The sequence below is a fragment of the Pristiophorus japonicus genome, chromosome 3 (assembly GCF_044704955.1).
Source record: "Pristiophorus japonicus isolate sPriJap1 chromosome 3, sPriJap1.hap1, whole genome shotgun sequence".
Lineage (NCBI taxonomy): Eukaryota > Metazoa > Chordata > Chondrichthyes > Pristiophoridae > Pristiophorus > Pristiophorus japonicus.
Window position 1 is genome coordinate 188054438 of NC_091979.1, and position 21616 is coordinate 188076053.

Sequence of the window (21616 nt, forward strand, 5' to 3'; positions counted from 1 at the left end):
TTTTGGAGAATTTTTAGCATTTATAAGAAATGTGCTACATTTTTTTTCCAAAAAAAGAAAATATAAAATAAATTAACACCATTCGTTTTTATATAGCCATACTTTCCTTTTTTCTCTCGTTCAAAACAGGAACCGCAATTTGAAAAGCAAATTACGCCAAGAAAAATAATAATATATATTAAAAAAAGGATCTATCACAATGGCAATGTCTGCATGTACATTTTTTTTAAAAAGATATTAAATAGCAATACTTTACGGAATTTACCTTTTGGAATATGATGAAACAATGCAAAGTGGTCAAAACACCAATATAAGATGGGCTAAATGTGAGCGTTAGTATCGCGGTCCCCTTTCTCTCCAGGAATGTAGAAGATCGTGCAATTCTCACTGTACAAGTTTTGGTCCACAAAACAGTCAAAATACTGTATATAGCTGATGCATTTTCTCAGTACTTATATACAAACAAAGTATAATTATTTATTTATAATAAATAGGGGTCTGTCCATTGGCAAGTCTTCGATTTTCACTCAAAAAGATTTATTTTTGTCTTTTTGTGTATGTATGTGTGTGTGTGTTTTAAATCTTGTAAAGTGTTTGAAAGTTTTCTTTGTTCGTTTTTAGGGTCTCGGTTGCTCCAACTGCTGATGCTGACTTCTGATCGCAAATCTACTGACGTGGACTGGGATGGGCACCACGATCTTGGGATTCCTGGAAGGTTCTCCAGATTTGGAGTTTGCATTGCCCGCTTTCACTCGTTTCCACTTCGCCCGCCTGTTCTGAAACCAGATTTTGACCTGCACTTCGCTCAGTTTGAGGGCGTGTGCGATCTGGGATCTCTCGGTCAGGGACAGGTATTTCTTGCAGTGAAATTCCTTCTCTAACTCCAGCAGCTGCTCGCTGGTGAAGGCGGTTCTCCTCCTGCGGTTCTTGCCGGTGGCTGTGTTCGGTGGGTTTGTGTTGCTGTGGCTGTTTTCATCCAGCCCTGGGCCGGATTCCTCTCCCTTCTGCACCGCCTGCGATGTGATGTTGTCATCGGAACTGTAATCGAGATCACTGTCCATTGAAAAACTCTCATCTTTGCTTTTGGGATCTTCATCCACTTTTAAATCGTCTTTCCCTTGCCCCCTGTTAGACGTGACAGCACCTGGTGAGAGAGAAGGGGGACGGGGGGGGGGGGGGGCGGTGGAGGGAAAATACAACAGAATTTTAAATCCCAAACCATCAATAATACATGCGCCTAATTAGATTACAACTAATTATTTAAAAATTAATTTTTCTAAAGTTCGGATTATTCTGTTCTGTTATTCATCACTTTCACTTACCGGTTTGCCGAATTTAAATGAAGAGTTTTTAAGATCAATATTTAAATGTATTGGAATTAGTAAAGACACGCTGATAAAATGGTTCAAAATAAAAGCAGGGATTTTCAGTTGAGGGGCAATGTAAATATATACACGTCCCGTTTTCACAATTCATGTGTTAATAAAGATGCTCTGATCAGTAGTGGGTTTCGATGCAAGATCTGCAAAGGCTATTGTCCCTTATTTCCACTTCATTTCGCAGATACCCTCAGACAGTTTGTATGCTCTCTTTCAAAAGTTGTATTGTCACGGCTTCTAATTGTAGGTGAACTAACTCAGCGGGCTAGGGGCGCATAACAATGTGGAACTTTTTCAAAGATCGGTGTTTCATGGTGATATCCAGAACTTGAGAGAGCTGCCGGCTGGTTTTGTAATGCAACTGATTGAACTTAAAAATAAGACATTGAACAGTCGGAATCCGCCAAATACTGCCTTTGTTGTTACTATTTTTAATAAATATCTACTGTTAACAAATCCGTGCAGTTAAACAGTCCATTGCGCCGTGAACGTTTTATTTTAGGAATGATTCACTTACCGATCACTGCGTGGACCGCTTCAGATACCGGGAAGGAAAGGGCCGAGCTGTCTTTGCACAGAAACGCCTTGGCTTCCTCGCCTTCCTGCCGGATCCCACCTTCAGCCTTGTCGAGAGTGACCAGGGCCTGCATGAATTTCCTGGCCGGTTCCTGGTGCTGGGAAGACGGGAAGCTCCGACTACCTTCCCCGGTGCCCGGCAGTGTGGCCATTAGAGTGGTGACCGCCATGCCCTGGCCCAGGCTAGTGCAGAACCCGTTGGAGAGAGAGCCGGCGAGGTTGCTGACTTGGTGGTGGTGGTGGGGAGGTGGCACGGCGTGGAGGCTGTGTTGAAGAGATGGCTGTGGGAGGGCTGGCGGAGGTAGGACCACCGGTCTGTAGGGCATGAACATGGGATAGCCGGTGTAAACGAAATGGCCAGTGCTGGGCTGAGGGCTGGTTCCTATCAGGGAGTCTATGCTGAAGGCGGTGCTGGTTCCCAGTGGTCGCTGCATCATAGTCAATGGGCTGAAGTCGGCACATATACAAGCAAAGGAAAGATGGACACAGTATGGGTGGATGTAGAGAAGGAATAGAACTCAGCAAGTCCAAGGTGTAAGATACAAGTCAGTTCCCCGATGGTGTGAGGCTCCGATTTCCCCTGGATATCATCGCTCTCCGGATCCGGGGACTTCTTCAAGTGCCGAGTGTGAAATAGGCTCTAGTGGGGGTGTTTCCCAGCCAGGGGTCACATCCATCAGCTTCAAATTACGCTCCGCTTTTTCTCATTCACATTTTCCTGAAACTTGCAACCTTCCCTCCGTCACGTGGCACTGCCTTCTCCCCGTTGATTGGTCGGGTCGAGGGGGGGTCCCTGAGATCTCCCTTCTCGGCCCCTCCCACCACAACATCCTCCCCAAATCTTGTACTCTTGGAATTATTGTGGGATTATTCCCCTCGTCCTCTCTCTGTTACACTGTGCACACGCTGTTATTTCCGCTATATCGTTAACGGACGCCGGTCTATCATTACTTTATCCAGGCCATGTAAATATTCCTCCTAATTGTAATTGTATTGGGAATTTTATTTTATGATCCCAGTGGGTAAAGTGGATCTTTTTTAGAGACACGGTGCAGAGACAGGCTATTCGGCCCATCGTGCCTGTGCCAGCTCTTTGAACGAGCTGTCCAATCAGTCTCATTCTTTCCCCACAACTCCGCAAATATTTTCTTTTCAATTATATATTCAATTATTTGTTGCTCATGACTCCCTTAGACTATCTGTTATTATTATGGGATAATATTCCCAGCAGTTGAATGTGGAGATTTAAATGTGATTTCATACTTCTATCTCAGGTGAGCAGTACAATCTAGTTTATCCTTAATGCTAAAATAAAATACTTAAGCACTGTTTGAGAACAAACTTCTACACAGTCCGTAACAAATGCCTTGGTGGCGTCGCGTCATCCTCTCCATCAAAATATCTACAATTACTCGACATTATTAAAGGCTGAAGGGAGGCGAAGAGCATTTCGGGACGTGTAGTTCGAGCGCACATGCGCATCGGCCTTGGGAGCCCCAGGGCAACTACAACTCCCGCCGTGCCCCGGGAGGGAGGCGCATGCGGCCCAAGTTAAATTGAAAGGGGGGAGGATTGCTTCCAGTCACTCAGTACTCCGGGATTGGCAACGAGAGAGCCCTTTCTCTAGAAATGTAGTTGCTTCAACAATAACAAAAATCTGACATCTATTTATTAAATATTTATTTATGTATTAAATATGCACCACAGAAACAAACTGGAAGCTCATAAATCGGTTTAAAAGCACACAAGACTTGCAGCTGAGCTTTGAGTTAAATGGACAATAACCGTAAATCGCTGGTAATGGGCAACATCGATCGAACAGTCCTTGGGAGCTAAATCTATTTGTTGAATAGGTTCTAATCCTTTGGACATGGTTGTATCACTCCATTACCACCTGACCCAGGGCATGTGAAGGATGTGGATGCCAATCCGTTGTATTTAGCTTGTCTTGGGTACATTTCAATAAATGAAAGGTCTCACATTCTGTCAGATCAGCAACAACCGAGAGGGATGGGCTTCACCGGGCCCCCGAAACTATGCAGTGAGGAAGCGAGCGAGGCACAGAGATGATCAGCTACGAAAATCGGGGTTGCACATTTATCACGGCTCAGCGCCAATTCTGATGGTGTAGAGAGAGCCTTATTATTGCGGTTATTTACAGCCTGGATACCGTGATCATTACAGTATTATCACAGCTTTGCTGGCGGGCGTTTGGGAAAAATGTGCTGGGATGATTTTATTTAGGGGAAAGGAAAGCAATTGCCATTCAGCCAGAGCTGGGAGAGAAGAATCGCCCCAGTGTCCGGGATATTAGGATTACAAAGAGCTTGTTGTGTAAAGTTTGGGCATCAGACACACTAATTTGCGAGACGCGGACCACTGAAGGGCTGAGTTAAACTTTTATTCATTGCATTTTTAACTGAAAGATAGAATAGGCTCCATGTGGTTCTAAGTCAGCCCCTGGCTAGCTTTGAAATCAGTGCCCAGCTATTATGTAAACGAGTTATTCACTAACATGATGGCATTAAATCGATATGGGCTGCTCTTTTCTGTGCGAATCTCTCGCGAGGCTCCCAAAGCAAATCCAACACGATGTATTTCTTCTGGATTAAAAAGACAAAACAAAAAACACCCCCACAGAAATTGTAAAATGAACGCCGTGGGATCATTCAGATGGTTTACACGATATAATCCCGAATGGACGATGCTAAGAAGAGAGAAAACATGACTCCAAGAAAGCGAGGGGAAGAATGAGAGAAAGAGAGAGAGAGGAAGGATGACAGACTTTCTGTGAGAAAAAAAGACTGTGAGAAGAGAGACTGAAGGAGAGTGTGTGAGAGATAGTGAAATGATTATGTTAGCGAGAAAAATGTTTTTTTTAAGTGAGTAAAGTAATAGGGACGGAGAAGGAGAGAGAGAGTGAGAAGAGGCGGCGACGTGGGAGAGAGTGTGAGCATAGAGAATACAGGAAGAGACAGAGAAAAGTGAGAAAGTAGAGATTTTAAAAATAGACGCAGAGAAGGAAGGCGTCTGTAGCCGAGAACAGAGGAAGTAGAGAATAGAAGAGAGAGGGAATATGAAATTGTGTGATAGGGAGAGTCAACTCCATCTCTTCAGAGCTCCGAGAATCTCCGGACTCTGGTGTGTTTGAGTAAAAGTCATTCTAATGAGCTCCGATTTTACTGTGACATTCCCAGAAATGCTGGACGTAATTAGGACATTTCAACGATTCCATCCGCTCCATCACTTTGTTATTGATTTCAATCCTGCACTTTAAGAACTCTCACAGTGCTGGGAGTCTTTTGAACTGTGATTAGAAGAATAAAGATTGGCGGCGATGGAATGGCTGAGCTGAAATGCCAGACTCAATCCAAAATATAAAAAAGTCACATTGAAGGACAATACCCTGAGCAAATAGCTAATGACGTTTGCAAATAGTAGATTTTCTCAAAAATATGGACATTTATTCACAGGAAAGGGCAATCGTTTAATAACGAAACAGACCTTTAAAAATAAACACAATACGAAACTTGTTTGACTTTTGTGTATTGGGATTGCCCCCTCGCTGCTCCGGCAGGGCCAGGTTTGTGGTGATCTAGCGGGTGTGATCGGGTGCAGGTTCCTAATGACAGGGGTGGAGTCTCTCGGTAATTCAGATCACGGAGTGATCAGTCAGAATGGGAGAACGAGCTTGTCAATGTATGGGATTCAAGGGGTTGACAGTATTCTTATGGCGTCTCATTATTTTGTCACAAACCATTCTTACAAGTGCTATTTTGGAAGAGAAAAAAAACGCCAATTCAGTTTTCTCTCTCCCTCCCACCCCTCCCTGTTCCAGGGCACTAAGAATTGGTTCATCCACAATCCCAGCGCTTTTATTAGTTCTGCATCACGGTTCTGAATGCTGGATGAGTTTGTGTTTTGAGCCTTATTTTACTGGTGCACACTTCAGATATGGCTATAGCGCCTAGGGTGAAGTTCGCGAATTAAATTTGTTCCTTTTTTATGACTCTTCGTTCTGAACAATCCCCTCTGAGCGGTTCCATACAGTTCTGAATGAATGTGTGCAACGGTACACTTTCATTAACAGGATCGGCTCCTGCACTAAAACCCATCCAAGTGTCCTTCATAAACCTAACTCATAGAATCTTACAGCGCAGAAGACCATTCGCCCCATCGCGTCTGTGCCGGCTCTTTGAAAGAGATATCCAATTAGTCCCACTCCTTGCCCTTTCCCCGTAGCCCTGCATTTTTTTTCCTTATCAAATATTTATCCAATTCCCTTTTGAAAGTTACTATTAAATCTGCTTCCACCGCCCTTTCAGGCAGTGCATTCCAGATCATAACAACCTGCTGCGTTAAAAAATACTCTCCCCTTTGATTCTTTTGCCAATTATTTTAAATGACTGAATGAATGACCCCGCCCCCTCCCCTCCGGAATGTTTTTCACTGAAATATTTGTCACATAGCAAACTGGAACTGAACTAACCGATTGTCAGTGAAACTCATTGGTGACTGTCGATGAAAAGATGGAATAATGGAAAATTACGGATTAGTGGTTAAATGCCGTTTGACAGAACCGTTAATCACTGGTGCCAAAGTACAATTGCAGTTGGGCATGTGATGAGCTGTTAACATTTCATTTCGGGGGGGGTGTACTCTCAAAGGTGCGAGTCTAGTTTAAAAAATCAAAACAAAAGGAGTCCAAGAGGGAGATGAGTGAGCCTCAGGGAGATCAAATATAGCGCCGATCTCCGCCCAGAAAGCCAGTTTGAATCTACCGCCTCTTCTCCCTGGGAGGGTGAGGGATGCAATAGTATATATTTCTCCATGATCTGTTAAGGAAATCCTAATCCCCCAAAGGTCATTGCTGTAAAAGTCGTAAATTTTTGTTGAGATTATAGTTTTCATTTCCGTTTTGTGAAGTACAAGTATTAAGGACAACTCCAGAAGTTCAGTCCAGACTGATCATTCGGCTGTTTCAAGTCAATTATAAAACTCGGCAATCGAACTGATTAGTGATCTCTGCCGATTGGGAGGAGGGAGCGTCATTAAATCGATTATTGCAAATCAAACCGACTCTGATTTAACTGAGAAATTGTTGCAATTACATAACTATCAAACCATTAAATAAGGAGGAGAGAGAAAGCGTGTGTGTGAGAGAGAAAATGTTTTCGTTGCTTTTACTCCAACTACTTTGAAAGAGCCTTCCAACTTCGGGCGAAACGCATGTCAAAACTGAGACAGAGGCAACTACTGTAAAAGTTGTGGATTATTAGGGAATAGACAAATCTGTTTATCTCCTAATCGGCCGGCAGCTCGCCGTTTCATGTGTCCCTTGAAGCCTTTAATCTGGGGTTGAAATTGTGGGTTACCTTTATCTAATTTCTATAGTTCATTGTTTTGAAAGATCAGAGATATGCTAATGCTACAAACAGCTGTAAAAAGGACAATTGCCAGGTTAAAGGGTGAGGATCCGGAGATGGCGGCGGGTCAGAGATCCACCCCAAAAACATTTATGATGCAATTACGAAAATGATTTGTTATGCACTGGTTGAAATGCACACTATTTATCTCTTTTAAATAGCGCTTCAGTAAATCTGGCGTCTGGTTTCAGGGCAATCGGTGTTGAACCACAAGTCTGATCTTTTAGTGATGTACATTAGACAAGTGCAGAATCCGGGGGCGCTGACTCTGAATCCGAGCCTATCCTCGTAAAAGCCTTTAACAGCGTTTTTGGGATTAAGTTAATGTAAAATGCTCCTCGTTTAAGGTATCGAGTAACGTTTAATTGTTTCAAAATACAGCGGCCCTTTAACAAAACACAAAAATATTATTTTCCATGGATGCTTTTTAAATCATAACTCCGATAGAACGATTGTGTTATTCCGGGTGGGTTTCAGTGACTGTTGTGCCTGTTTGTACCCGGGGACAGGTGTTCTGAACAGATGTGATGTTTTGACACTTCCTCTCAGTGAGCAGCCTTTACCATTTTAATATATTCTCTGGCTACACCCACCCATTTCAAATCCCTTAAAAACACAATAACTAGTTGCTCACACTAGCATTACAAAAACAAGTTTGCTAGTTTTAAAAGCAACCCTGAGTAATATTCGTAAACATCCCAGATGAGAGTGTGACCATTAAAGTACGTTAAAGTTGCTATTGATAGAATGCGCCGCTGCTGTGAAATTAGCACATTTAAACATCTACAAACATCTGCAAGATCCAGAGTGCGCCTGGATCAAACAGAGTCCCTCCCGTGATCAGAGAATGAGAAATTAATTACATTTGTGAAATTTTAAAACGATCCCGCGAAAACATTCCCCGCGTTCAGGTCTAAAGAGGGAAATGAAACTGGGGAATACAATCTACGCCAATCGACCAAAGCATCTCATGATAAAATGAAACCATTTTAGAACATTAGCACTTCCACCAATTGTCGATTCTACCCCAGAATAGAGAAACTTCACACTGCCCACTGCTATTTGGCGATTATTATTTGATGTTAACATTGTCCATTATTCGACATGCAAATGTATTTCACTTCTTATGTTGATATCTGCGAATCAGCCTTTAATATAAATGGGTGGATAAATATGTCCAAACATACCAATGGGTATTGCCAAATTAACAGTTATCAGTCGCCTCAAACTCAAACCTTCCCTCTCTAACAGTCATGTTGGTAATAAACACCAGATCGCCCACTCTCCATCTAACGAGTCTTGGTCATTCTGGGAGATCGAGTTCCGTGTTCACATCTTTATACACATATTAACCTTTTCGGACATATGCCGGACATATGCCGGACATATTTTGCAAGGCGGATTAACCCTCCCCTATTCCCCCGAGTCACCCTCTCACCTACCTGTTACTTCTAGAGAGAGGCTGGGGCTCAGGATTGCAGTGGAGGGGTACACAGAGCGGTGCACTTATTTTTATACCGCTGTCTTAATGAGCATCGAGAGACATTACAATCTCAACCCAGAACCTTCAAAGTATTATTATCCATACAAAAATATCACTTAGCTCCCAGGCTCTGCCCAAGAGTCCGATTTATAATCACCCTGTGTTTCCCAACAGGTACAGCTGCTCCTGGCTAATCGTGTGGTCAGTCATCAGTCCCCCTCCCCTTCAAAATCAAATAATTTATCATTTACAATCTATTATTTTTAAATGTCTTCAATCAGTAGATAACGTGTTCTTCTTTTCTGACATTTCTTGCTGAGTTCGAGCAGAGTGTCACCAGAATTATAATAATCCTGCCCGAATATAAAGTTCCTGTAACACTGTGAGCTTGGAGAACTAAAGAATATTGCAACAATTGGACGCTTGCGTTGGTATAAAAATAAGCATCGCTATTAAAGCTAGGAAATAGGGAAACAGGTGTGAAATAAGACTTTAGGTGGGACAGGCTAGCGAGTACCGAAAATATAATGGTCATTCGCCAGAACTGAGGAAAGGTCGAAGATTATAACGACCTTTTAATCAGTTTGTTGTAACACAGAGACCGAGGATAGTTTTCCAATGGGCTCTTTCCTTGTGGTATCCGGACTGATCGGGTTGGCGAGTAAAAGACATCGATTGTGAGATCTGGTTGACGCTCTCATTTAAAGAAGATTATGGGTTGGAGATTAAATATATAACAGGTTCCTGGCCTTTTTATTAACTTTTTAAATGATTTATTGTTTAATGCACAGTCTCCCCTTGTACTGTATGTGCAGTAGGTCCATGTCTCCCTCTCGTACTGTTCTTTATCAGAAAACTCTCATTCTTTCTTCGAACCAGCCCAAAAAAAAGACCATTTACCCCATTGGATACTGAGTGGATAAGACACGTGGAGTGTTTTAAGATCGCTCCACGCCGCGACCGCCACACTCTAGATGTTCTATTTTTGTCACATGCGGAATTAATTCAAGTTTTAAGCAGAATAAAGTGCAAACTCCCAAGTTGGGCATTACCTTTTTAAAAGCTGTGGTACAATCAGGCTGAGACATTTTAAATGCAGTGTTATTCAATTACATTTGACGGATTGAAACACATAGACTCGATATATTACCATGAAATGAGTCATGGGTCATTTAAAAAGTGAATTTAATCGCACAGTCATTAGACAAATAGTATACCAGACACTTTTGAAATTGTAAATCATTACCCCAAACGCATCAATATAGGAACTGAAGTCTTAATGATTTATGATAACATTATAAAATGTTCAAGGAGAATATGCTTTTTTCTCATCAAAAATTCTCTCTCAAAATATTTGCAATTTGCTGCATTCCGTACAATACGGCGAATTTATATTAATGCTAATGCATTTTAAATTGACAAAGTGTTTTGCCTTTTGCTTGGTGTGTTATATATTATTAGAAAGACGAGATGGTGAGGATAAAATAGAAATATTTTTTGATATAAAACTGCCCATCGATTCATATCATTATCATACAAATCGCCAAACCAATTAAACACATTGTGTTGTTAATGTTTCATTTTTTGAAAGTCTAATTTGCCAGGCTCATTTTGGGAAGCAACACACAAGCTCTTTGTCAAAATAGTCTGTTCGAAAATCAGTTGGGGAAACATTAAGGGCAAAACATGTAAATCATGGAAAAGCAAATGTGAAGAGGGACGAGACGGCGATCTCCCCGAGCTTTCCACTGCTCTCACAGGGCTCTGTGAATGACACCTAACCTTAAAGATGGGAGCCGATGGAACTGTACGGGGGCAATCCGATACTTCTCGCAGATTTGAAAACAGAATACATTGTTTTTCTCAGACCACTCCCAGGTTGAGGGATGTTGGCTTCCCTAATGGCCTTGTCTCCAGTGTAACATGTACCAGGACTAGGGAGCCAGCCTTGCTACACTTGTACATACATAAAGGTTGAGAATATATATAGACTGGGGATTGTAGCAAGAGCTCGAATTCTAACCGTTTGCTTTTCTCTCGGACTCATTTGTATAGAAATCGTGACACCTCCCCCATTAATGTTTGAATTATACAGAGGTGCCCTCACATTGAGAAGCTGCGGCTGTGAGAGAGGGGTGCAAGAAGTTTTAGTCACATCACTCTTTAATCCGGTCAATATCTGCAGCGAACTCCATTTTCGTTTCCATCCATTACTTAACAGTGGTATAAACACATTGTATGTCGAGTGCAAACATGCATTACATATCTATAGAGGGATGTGCAGTAATATTGTGTCTTGTCAATTTGTTCTTCAAAGATCCAGTGACATTTGTGTTGAAATATGTGTTTATAAGATGAAGTGCTTCAAAAAGTCAATGTATAGATTTAAAGAAATAGTCTGATAACTGGAGGAGCCCGGACAGGTCACTGCAATAAGGCAAGACTCTCCATTCCCTGCAGTAATGTAGCAAATCTGTGTTTTTTAAAAGGTTGTGAAAAATATTTAATTGTATCAAAGATGTGGTGGATTATCCACATTCACCGTCCTGCTCTCTCCTTCAGGAGACTTTTCCAAGGGTCATCCGGCATCGATTGTAAATCCTGTGGATTTATCGCCCCCTGCAGGACGGACAGTGCACTTCACGGACTCCACGGAACAAATAGTAAAGCAGGGCCCGGACAGGTCATTTGCATTATGACAAGATTATAATCGGGAAGGTAGTAAAGAACCGGGCGTCTCAGAGCGCTTTACAGATAATGGAGTGTAGTCCATATTGTAATATAGGAAACACGGCAGCTAATTTGCGCACAACAAGCTCCCACAAACAGCAATGTGATAATGGCCATTTCATCAGCTTTAGTGATGTTGATTGAGTGATAAATATTGGCCAGGATACCGGGGATAACTCCCCTACTCTTCTTCAAAATAGTGCCATGGGATCTTTTACATCCAATTGAGAGAGCAAAGGGGGCCTCGGTTTACCGTCTCATCCGAAAGACGTTGGAGGAGCAATGAAATAATCAGCAGAGACAACAAAATACACAAGGAGACAAAATAAGCTTTTTCTTTATGTTTTCTAAGACAAAACTTGGTTTAAAAATGTTATGTTTGTAATCACACAATATAAAGTTCTACATTTCCTTTATATTGATTTTTAACAGTCATTCATCTTATAAAAGACACTTGGAAATTAATTTCAATACTGGTGTTTTGACAGCTCCTACACAGACATTACATACTCGATATACACACACAGTCAGTACATACAATACATATATTCCCACACGTCACTACATTACTGTGTGATTTGACATGGTGCATACATGCTTGTTAAATTGGCACAATGGCTGAGATTAAAATATTTCCCTCTTTCCATTGAGTGACACATCAAACCCTCCCACGCCGGGTACAGCGGGCGAGTCGAACACAGAGCATGCTTCCTCTACATCAGCTTGAAAAATATCTTAACCTCAGCAACAGAAAAACATTTGCTGTGATTTCCCCATAACTGAATTACTCACCTACATGACCGCTATTGGTGAGTTACTATATTAATGCTAATGGTACTGTATCTGAGGATGGGGTTATCTGAAGGAGCTGTGCCAGCTGTGGCTAACTGGTAGCCCTCTTGCCTCTAAGTCAGAAGATCATGGGTTTAAGCCCCACTCCAGAGGCTTTCACACATAATCTAGGCTTACACCCCAGTGCAGTACTGAGGGAGAGCACTGTCGGAGGTGCTGCTTTCCAGATGAGATGTTAAACTGAGGCCCTGTCTGTCCTGAGTGTGGACGTAAGAGATTCTGTGGCACTATTTCAAAGCTGAGCAGGGGAGTTCTCTCTGGTGTCCTGGTCAATATTTATCCCTCAACCAACATCACTAAAGCAGATTATCTAGTCATTATCTCATTGCTGTTTGTGGGACCTTACTTCGTGCAAATTGGCTGCTGCGTTTCCTACACAACAACAGTAACTACACTTCAAAAGTACTTCATTGGCTGTAAAGCGCTTTGGGATGTGCTGAGGATGAGAAAGGTGCTATATAAATGCAACTCTTTCTTTAAACCTCTGGTGAGGACAGGAACTGTGTTGATGTGAAGTGTCCATATTTAATTTACTTAGACTCACAGTGAGGAACATCCACTTGAGCTGGATGCGGAAGAACTTCCTGCAGGAATGGAACTGATTCTCAGCAAGAGTTTGCACCTTCAGGAGAAATGGCAGGGTGGGGGTGGGGGGGGGGGGGGGGGTTGGGACTTGTGGTGCGAATAAAATCTGTCACAATTGCCGAGACTTTTGGATGGACCCACTGATGATGGCAGTACCATTAGAATTAATTCTGGCCAATGTACCCTACCCGGGGAACCTTCTTTCATTGAGTTAAAGATCTCTCCAAACCCTCATCATTCTGACTGCTCTACTGGAAGTAGTCACATCATCTGCAGTTATGAACAGGAGGAGGCCATTCAGCCTCTTGAGCCTGCTCTGCCTTTCAATTAGATCTTCACTGATCTGTATCTTAACTCCATTTACCCACCTTGGTTCCATAGCTCTAATGTTAAAGTTATGCCTCCTTGTTCTGGAATCACCCACCAGGGAACTAGTTCTTCTCCATCAACTTACCAACTCCTTCAATCATCTTAAACACCTAAATTATACTCAAGGAAATACAAGCCTAGTCTGTGCAATAATTTAATCCTTTTAGCCCCAGTTCCAATGTTGGAGACTGCAGATGGTGCCTTAAACCGCTTGTAGTGGTATGTTTTGTAGTGAAAGAGAAGACGGCAGAACAGGAGCGAAGGATCAATATACCAGGTCCTCCGGCTCCAGGAGTAGATATCCACGCAAGCATTTTGGGATTGTCAGCCTGGGGATGAGGGCATAGCATTGGTCACCAATCAGCTTCCTGGCAGAGAAACGGCACAGGTGTTGCAAGGAGCGGGGTCTGGAGGCCAAAGCAAAGAGGGACTCATAGAATCGCTGGTGCAGCTAGGGGCAGAAAAAAGAAACAACAACAGAGAGTTAATGTTCACTCTGAATTCAGTAAAGAATGGTGATCATCACTCAGAGTATCAAGTGTTCTGCTTATCTGCACTTCAAATGGGATTGTAACAAATTAGAATTAAATAGACATACAAGACAGTAGAACTTTCATCGAAGGGCAGCTGCCACTGCAACTGGGCCACTTTGGGCTGTTTCACTTCCTAAATCAGGCAAGAGCAGCCTGCTCTGAAGACCCTACTCCATTCCATCATATTTGGTATTCAGGATATATCTGGCGCCAATAATACATTTCACACAGGTAAAATCACCTTGTACATGGGGTAGGGGAAGGTAGTGCAGTTCGTTAGTGTCATGTATCTTACATTATTATATATAACTGTATACTAACATGCTATACATGACTGTAATAAGATATGACCTGTAACCACCAGCATACCTTACCACCAGGGGTGCACTTGCAAGAGACAGGTATATAAGGACAGGTCTCAGGCAAGTGCAGCATTCCAGAGCTGTGAAATAAAGGTGCAGGTCCAGAGTGACCTTGACTTCACTACATGCCTTGTGTGAATCTGTACTGAGGGGACAGGACTTTACAGTGGCGACGAGCTACGGGATTACAGAATCCACAGAATGGCGAACAACGGATCAGATGAAAAGTACAATGCGGGAGACAATTGGGAGGACTTTATAGAAAGGCTCCAGCAAAGCTTTGTAACCAAAGACTGGTTAGGCGACGATAAGGCAGACAAGAGAAGAGCCCATCTCTTGACCAGCTGTGGCTCGAAAACATACACTTTAATGAAGGATCTGTTGGCACTTGAGAAACCAGCAAGCAAGTCGTTTGAAGAATTGAGCACACTGGTAAGAGACCACCTGAAGCCAGCGAGCAGCCTACACATGGCCAGACACAGGTTCTACAACTACAGACGCTGTGTGGGCCAGAGCATACCCGACTTCGTGGCGGAACTTCGGAGGTTGGCTAGTTTATGTGAGTTCTCCAATGAACTGAGGAGAGAAATGCTGAGAGACTTTTTCATTGAAGGAATAGGCCACGCAGGCATATTCTGAAAGCTCATAGAGACCAAGAACCCGACCTTAGAGGCAGCAGCACTGGTTGCACAGACATTCTTGGTAGGGGAAGAAGAAACGAGGTTGATTTACAATGCAGGTACGACAACTAACGAAATATCGGAACAAGAAGTTCACAGCACTAAACAAGCTGCTACCCCAACACACAGACAAAACCGGGAGAACAGGCTCTCGACAGCAGGCAGAAGCCATCAAGGGCCACAGGAACAGATGTTCACACCTCATCAACCCACAATGCGAGCAATCAATTACAAACTGAGAGAAGCTCAAGAGAGATCAGCCAGACGCAGCTCATTCTTTGGGATCACTTTGAACAATGGAACAGGTCTGTGCTGGAGGTGTGGGGGTGGACACTCGTCAAGGGGATGTCAATTTCAGCAGGCTGTTTGCAGAAATTGTGAATATACAGGGCATTTGCCCGCATGTGCAAAAAAATGGCAGCTTGGCTGGTATACAAATCGGATGGGTCGGAAAGTGGACCAGAAGATGGTGGGGACAGTACCCGGGACACCGATGTACAGCGGGTCAACATGATCAATGGCCGCTGCTCCTACAACAGGATGCCTCCTATAATGATGAGGGTCCGACTCAACGGGATATCTGTCAACATGGAGCTGGATACGGGAGCGAGTCAATCTCTTACGGCGCTCAACAATTTGAACAACTGTGGCTGCATAAAAGAGACAGACCAAAACTCACAAGGGTCGACACCAAACTAAGGATCTATACCAAAGAAATCATACCAGTCCTTGGCAGTGCCATGCTCTCTGTCACACACAAAGGGACAGTGAACCAACTTCCCCTGTGGATTGTCCGCAGAGACCCCCCCAGCACTGCTGGGGAGAAGCTGGCTGGCAAAACTAAACTGGAAATGGGATGATGTCCATGCCATGTCATTAGAGGAACGGACCTCCTGCTCAACAGTTATCAAGCGATTTGAACATCTCTTTCAGCCAGGTGTGGGCACTTTCAAAGGGGCCAAAGTCAAAATCTACATCACACAGGATGCTAGACTGGTCCATCACAAGGCCAGAGCTGTACCCTATGTGATGAGGGAAAAGATTGAACATGAACTAGACAGGCTTCTGTGGGAAGGCATTATATCACCTGTGGAATTTAGTGACTGGGCAAGTCCCATCGTCCCAGTCATGAAGCCTGATGGATCCGTACGAATCTGTGGGGACTACAAATCTACCATAAACAGAGTCTCCCTACAGGACCAGTATCCGCTGCCCAGAGCGGAGGACTTATTTGCCACATTGGCTGGAGGTAAACTTTTCTCAAAATTAGACCTCATATCTGCGTATATGACGCAAGAATTGACTGAGGAATCCAAGCTACTCACCACCATCAACACACATCGAGGCCTTTTCATGTACAATCGATGCCCATTCGGCATCAGGTCGGCAGCTGCCATATTCCAGCGCAACATGGAGAGTCTGCTCAAGTCCATCCCGGGGACAGTTGTATTTCAAGACAACATAGTTATCACGGGCAGGGACACCGACTCCCATCTCCGTAATTTGGAGGAAGTACTAAAGTGGTTGGATCGGGTAGGCCTACGAGTCAAGAAATCCAAGTGCCTGTTTCTCGCACCCGAGGTTGAATTTTTGGGCAGAAGGTTTGCCGCTGATGGAATCTGCCCAACAGAGTCCAAAACAGAAGCAATTCGCCTGGCACCCAAGCCCCGGAATGTCTCAGAACTGCGCGCCTTTCTCGGGCTACTCAATTACTTTGGGAACTTTATGCAGAACTTAAGCACACTGCTGGAGCCTCTCCACGTGCTACTCAGGAAAGGGTGCGATTGGTTTTGGGGGGACGCCCAGGAACGCGCCTTCAATAAGGCACGCAACCTTCTGTGTTCCAACAGTGTTTTGACTTTCTTTGATCCAGGTAAAAAGCTAGTTCTCACATGCGATGCATCAGCGTATGGCATCGGGTGCATTTTGCAACATGTCAATAGTGCGGAAAAATTACAACCCATAGCTTATGCCTCCAGGTCACTTTCGCGGGCGGAGCGCGAGTACGGAATGGTAGAGAAGGAGGCGCTCGCGTGCGTGTACGGTGTCAAAAAGATGCACCAATACCTTTTCGGGGCCAAGTTCGCGTTAGAAACTGACCACAAGCCCCTCACGTCCCTCCTATCCGAGAGCAAGGCAATAAACGCTAATGCCTCGGCGCGAATTCAACGGTGGGCACTCATGCTGGCGTCCTACCACTATACCATAAGGCAAGACCGGCACAGACAACTGTGCCAACGCGCTCAGCAGGCTACCCCTGGCGACCACGGAAGGGTCTGACGAACAAGACTGTGAGATAGTCATGGCAATCAATGCCTTTGAGTCCACAGGTTCGCCCATGATGGCTCGCCAAATCAGAGCCTGGACGGCCAGCGACCCCACGTTATTCTTCGTAAAAAGATGTGTCCTAACCGGTGACTGGGCAGAGGCTCGCGATGCCTGCCCCGAGGAATTAAAACCCTTTCACAGGCGCATGCATGAGCTATCACTACAAGCAGACTGCTTGATGTGGGGCAGCCGATTAGTCATGCCTCTGCGAGGCAGAGAGGCATTTGTCCGGGAGCTCCACCGTGAGCACCCGGGGATCGTTCTCATGAAGGCCATAGCCAGATACCACATCTGGTGGCCTGGTATTGACGCGGACTTGGAGCTCTGCATCCAAAGGTGCACATTTTGTGCCCAACTCAGCAATGGCCCCAGGGAGGCTCCACTGAGCCCCTGGCCCTGGCCTAACAAACCGTGGTCGCGGGTGCACGTAGACTATGCGGGCCCATTCATGGGCAAAATGTTCCTCGTAGTTGTAGATGCATTTTCAAAGTGGATCGAATGCACCATTTTAAACTCGAGTACAACCTCCACCACTGTGGAGAGCCTCGCAACCATGTTTGCAACGCACAGAATCCCTGACATATTGGTCAGTGACAATGGCCCGTGCTTCACCAGCGCAGAATTCCAAGACTTTATAATTGACCACGGCATAAATCACGTCAAGATGGCACCGTTCAAGCCAGCCTCCAACGGCCAGGCGGAAAGAGCAGTGCAAATCATTAAATAAGGCATGCTTAAAATCCAAGGTCCCACTCTGCAGGGTCGCCTGTCGCGACTTCTGCTGGCATACAGATCTCGTCCGCACTCACTGACTGGGATCCCCCCCGCGCAACTGTTGATGAAAAGGACTTTAAAAACAAGGCTCTCATTAATCCTCCCAGACATGCACGAAATCATTGAGGCAAAGCACCGTAAGCTGACTGAGTACCATGACAGAAATTCGAGGGGGAGATGGAATGAGATAGGGGACAAAGTGTTTGTACTCAACTATGGCAGGGGTCCCAAATGGCTTGCAGGGACAGTAACGGGCAAGGAAGGAAACAGGCTACTGGTAGTACAAATGGACAATGGCAAAACCTGCCGGAGGCATGTAGACCAAGTCAAGAGCAGATTTACCAACAACACTGTGGAACCAGAGGCAGACTACAATGTGGAACTCGCACCACACCTGGTGGACAGACCGAGGGAACAACCTGAGGAAAGGGCAATCCCAACAGACAGCCCAGGCGAGTCAACAACAATCACACCAATCGAAACAGTCAGCCCAGGCGAGATATCAGCAACCACACCCAAAGAAAAACAGACACCAAGGCAAACAACTGAACCACAACTCAGACGCTCCACGCGAGAGCGTAGACCACCTGAGAGACTGAACCTATAAAGACAATAAGACCTTGGGGGAGGGTGATGTCATGTATCTTACATTATTATATATAACTGTATCCTAACATGCTATACATGACTGTAATAAGTTATGACCTGTAACCACCAGCATACCTTACCACCAGGGATGCACTTGCAAGAGACAGGTATATAAGGACAGGTCTCAGGCAAGTGCAGCATTCCGGATCTGAGAAATAAAGGTGCAGGTCAAGAGTGACCTTGACTTCACTACATGCCTCGTGTGAATCTGTACTGAGGGGACAGGACTTTACAGTTAGCACATTGTCCTTTGACCTCCAGGCTTCAAGTCTAGACTGATGGATAAAAATCATCCCTCTCTATTGACTCTAAGGATCCTGTGTGAAATTAATGTGGGTAGTATTAACACTGATGCTGTAATATGAATTCGTGTGAACCCAAAAAAACAACCCAGCGCTCAGATAGAACAATCTGCCATTCTGCCTTTTTGCAGCCATCCAGTTCAAGGAGACCTCTTGGAGATAAAAGGGTTTGACAGGGGAAAAGGATAAAAATCATACTGGTGCAACATCAATATAATATAGGCTATGATTCTTCATAAAGGGAGTTCTGGATATTGCTTAGGGAAACAATGAGCAGAGGAAAGGAAGGAGAATGGAGACGAACAGCGACTTTGGACTCTCTGCTACTGTTTACAGCAACATGGGAACAATTAATTAATTTGTTCAGTCATTCATTCAATGTTAGTAGGAGTTAGAATAATTTGAGAAGTTATACTCGAGGACTGGAGGATTGCCAATGCAACACTTCTGTTCAAAAAGGGAGAAAGGGACAGACCAGGTTAGTATAAACCAATCGGCCTAATATCACTGGTGGGTAAACTTCTAAAGGCTGTAATATGGAATAAATTAATACTCAGCTAGAAAGACATGGGTTATTTAAGGACCACTTTTTCTATAAAGGAGAAGACTGAGAGGTGACCTGATAGAGGTCTTTAAAATTGTGAATGGGTTTGATAGGGTAGATCATCATCATCATCATAGGCAGTCCCTCGGAATCGAGGAAGACTTGCTTCAACTCTTAAAATGAGTCCTTAGGTGGCTGAACAGTCCATTACAAGAACCACAGTCCCTGTCACAGGTGGGACAGATGGTCGTTGAGGGAAAGGGTGAGTGAGACAGATTTGCCGCACGCTCTTTCCACTGCCTGCACTTGATTTCTGCATGCTGTCGGTGATGAGACTCGAGGTGCTTAGCGCCCTCCCGGATGCACTTCCTCCACTTAGGGCGGTCTTTGGCCAGGAACTCCCAGGTGTCAGTGGGGATGTTGCACTTTATCAGGGAGGCTTTGAGGGTGTCCCTGTAACGTTTCCTCTGCCCATCTTTGGCTCGTTTGCCGTGAAGGAGTTCTGAGTAGAGCGCTTGCTTTGGGAGTCTCGTGTCTGGCATGTGAATGATGTGGCTTGCCCAATGGAGCTGATCAAATGTGGTCTGTGTTTCAATGCTGGGGATGTTGGCCTGGTTGAGGACGCTAATGTTGGTGTGTCTGTCCTCGCAGGGGATTTGTAGGATCGTGCGGCGGCATCGTTGGTAGTATTTTCCCAGCGACTTGAGGTGTCTACTTTATATGGTCCATGGTCCATGGTCCATGTAGATATGGAGAAGCTGTTTCCATTTATTGGGGAGTCTGAAACTAGTGGGCAAAAGTAAAAGATAGTCACCAATAAATCCAATAAGGAATTCATGAGAAACTTCTTCACCCAGAGATTGGTTAGAATGTGGAACTCACTACCACATGGAGTAGTTGAGGCGAATAGCATAAATGCATTTAAGGGGAAGCTAGATATGTACATGAGGGTGAAAGGAATAGAAGGATATGCTGATAGGGTGATAAGCTGGGAGGAGGCTCATGTGGAACATAAACACTGGCATAGGTGAGGCCAAATGGCCTGTTTCTATGCTGTAAATTCTGTGTAATTCCATGTAAGTAACTAGCATAGATTTGTAAAAGGCAAGTGAGTAGTTCTTTTAGATAGTTGGTACAGGTATAAAAGGCTGAATGGCCTCCTTTTGTGTTGTAAAATTCTATGATTTTCACCAGGAGAAGGTAAGGAGCTTTTCATTAGCTGGTACCTGAAACACTTCCTCTGGGACTGCCTCCATCCATTCCTCTGTGACTTGGATTTGCTGATATGAATTAAACAAGACTTCAATGGTCTTGGGAGAACCAGCGCAAATTTTCAACACCTGGAAAGGAAACAACCTTCTGAAAGTGATTTGCGACACTTTAAACCCACAGATTCATCTATTTGCTGTCTTAAATTCGGACATTATTATTCACCTTTCTGACCTGTGAAATTTACAAGACTGTGCTATATTAAGGAGCTCTGTTTCCTCCCCTCGTCTCCTAAAGATGCTTCATCAGACTGGGTTCCATGGACACCAGCCACACTTCATTCCTTGCCCAGGCAGTTATTCTTTATGTGTGAAGTGAGTCAATGGCCGACTATTTTACTCAGGTGAATAATATCACTAAGTCTGACCCCGACCCTATCCTTACCCAGCGGAGCCCTGGCTCAGTGAGTAGCACTCTCGCCTCCGAGTTAGAAGGTCGATGGTTCAAATCACATTCTAAGAGACTTGGGCACATAATCTAGACTGACACACCCAGTGCAGTACTGAGAGAGTGCTGCACTGTTGGAGGTGCCATCTTTCAGATGATATTTTAAACAGAGGCTGCGCCTGCCCTCTCAGGTGGATGTAAATGGCACTATTTCGAAGAAGAGCAGGGGAGTTCTCCCTGGTGTCCTTGCCAATATTTATCCCTCAACCAACTCCACTCAAACAGATTGTCTGATCATTATCACATTGATGTTTGTGGGACCTTGCTATGTGCAAATTAACTTCCACGTTTCCTACAACAGTGACTACACTTCAAAAGCACTTCATTGG

General features: G+C 44.2%; 2 protein-coding genes across 2 annotated transcripts in view; both read right to left on the bottom strand.

The window, feature by feature from the left end:
- Positions 1-617: 617 nt before the first annotated feature.
- gbx2 (gastrulation brain homeobox 2) lies at positions 618-2413 on the bottom strand. Its single transcript, XM_070874893.1, has 2 exons — positions 1897-2413; positions 618-1144 (listed from the first exon to the last, which is right to left on the bottom strand). Exons 1-2 carry the CDS (start codon positions 2390-2392, stop codon positions 618-620), a joined length of 1023 nt encoding a protein of 340 aa, XP_070730994.1. The 5' UTR covers positions 2393-2413.
- An 11186-nt stretch (positions 2414-13599) lies between these two features.
- The window catches only part of asb18 (ankyrin repeat and SOCS box containing 18), a 42937-nt gene continuing 34920 nt past the window's right edge, over positions 13600-21616 (bottom strand). The window contains exons 4-5 of the mRNA XM_070874894.1: positions 20798-20911; positions 13600-13851 (exon numbers count right to left, since the gene is read on the bottom strand). Of these exons, the coding sequence (XP_070730995.1) occupies positions 13666-13851; positions 20798-20911 (300 nt within the window). The 3' untranslated portion in view covers positions 13600-13665. The remainder of the gene's footprint in view (positions 13852-20797; positions 20912-21616) is intronic.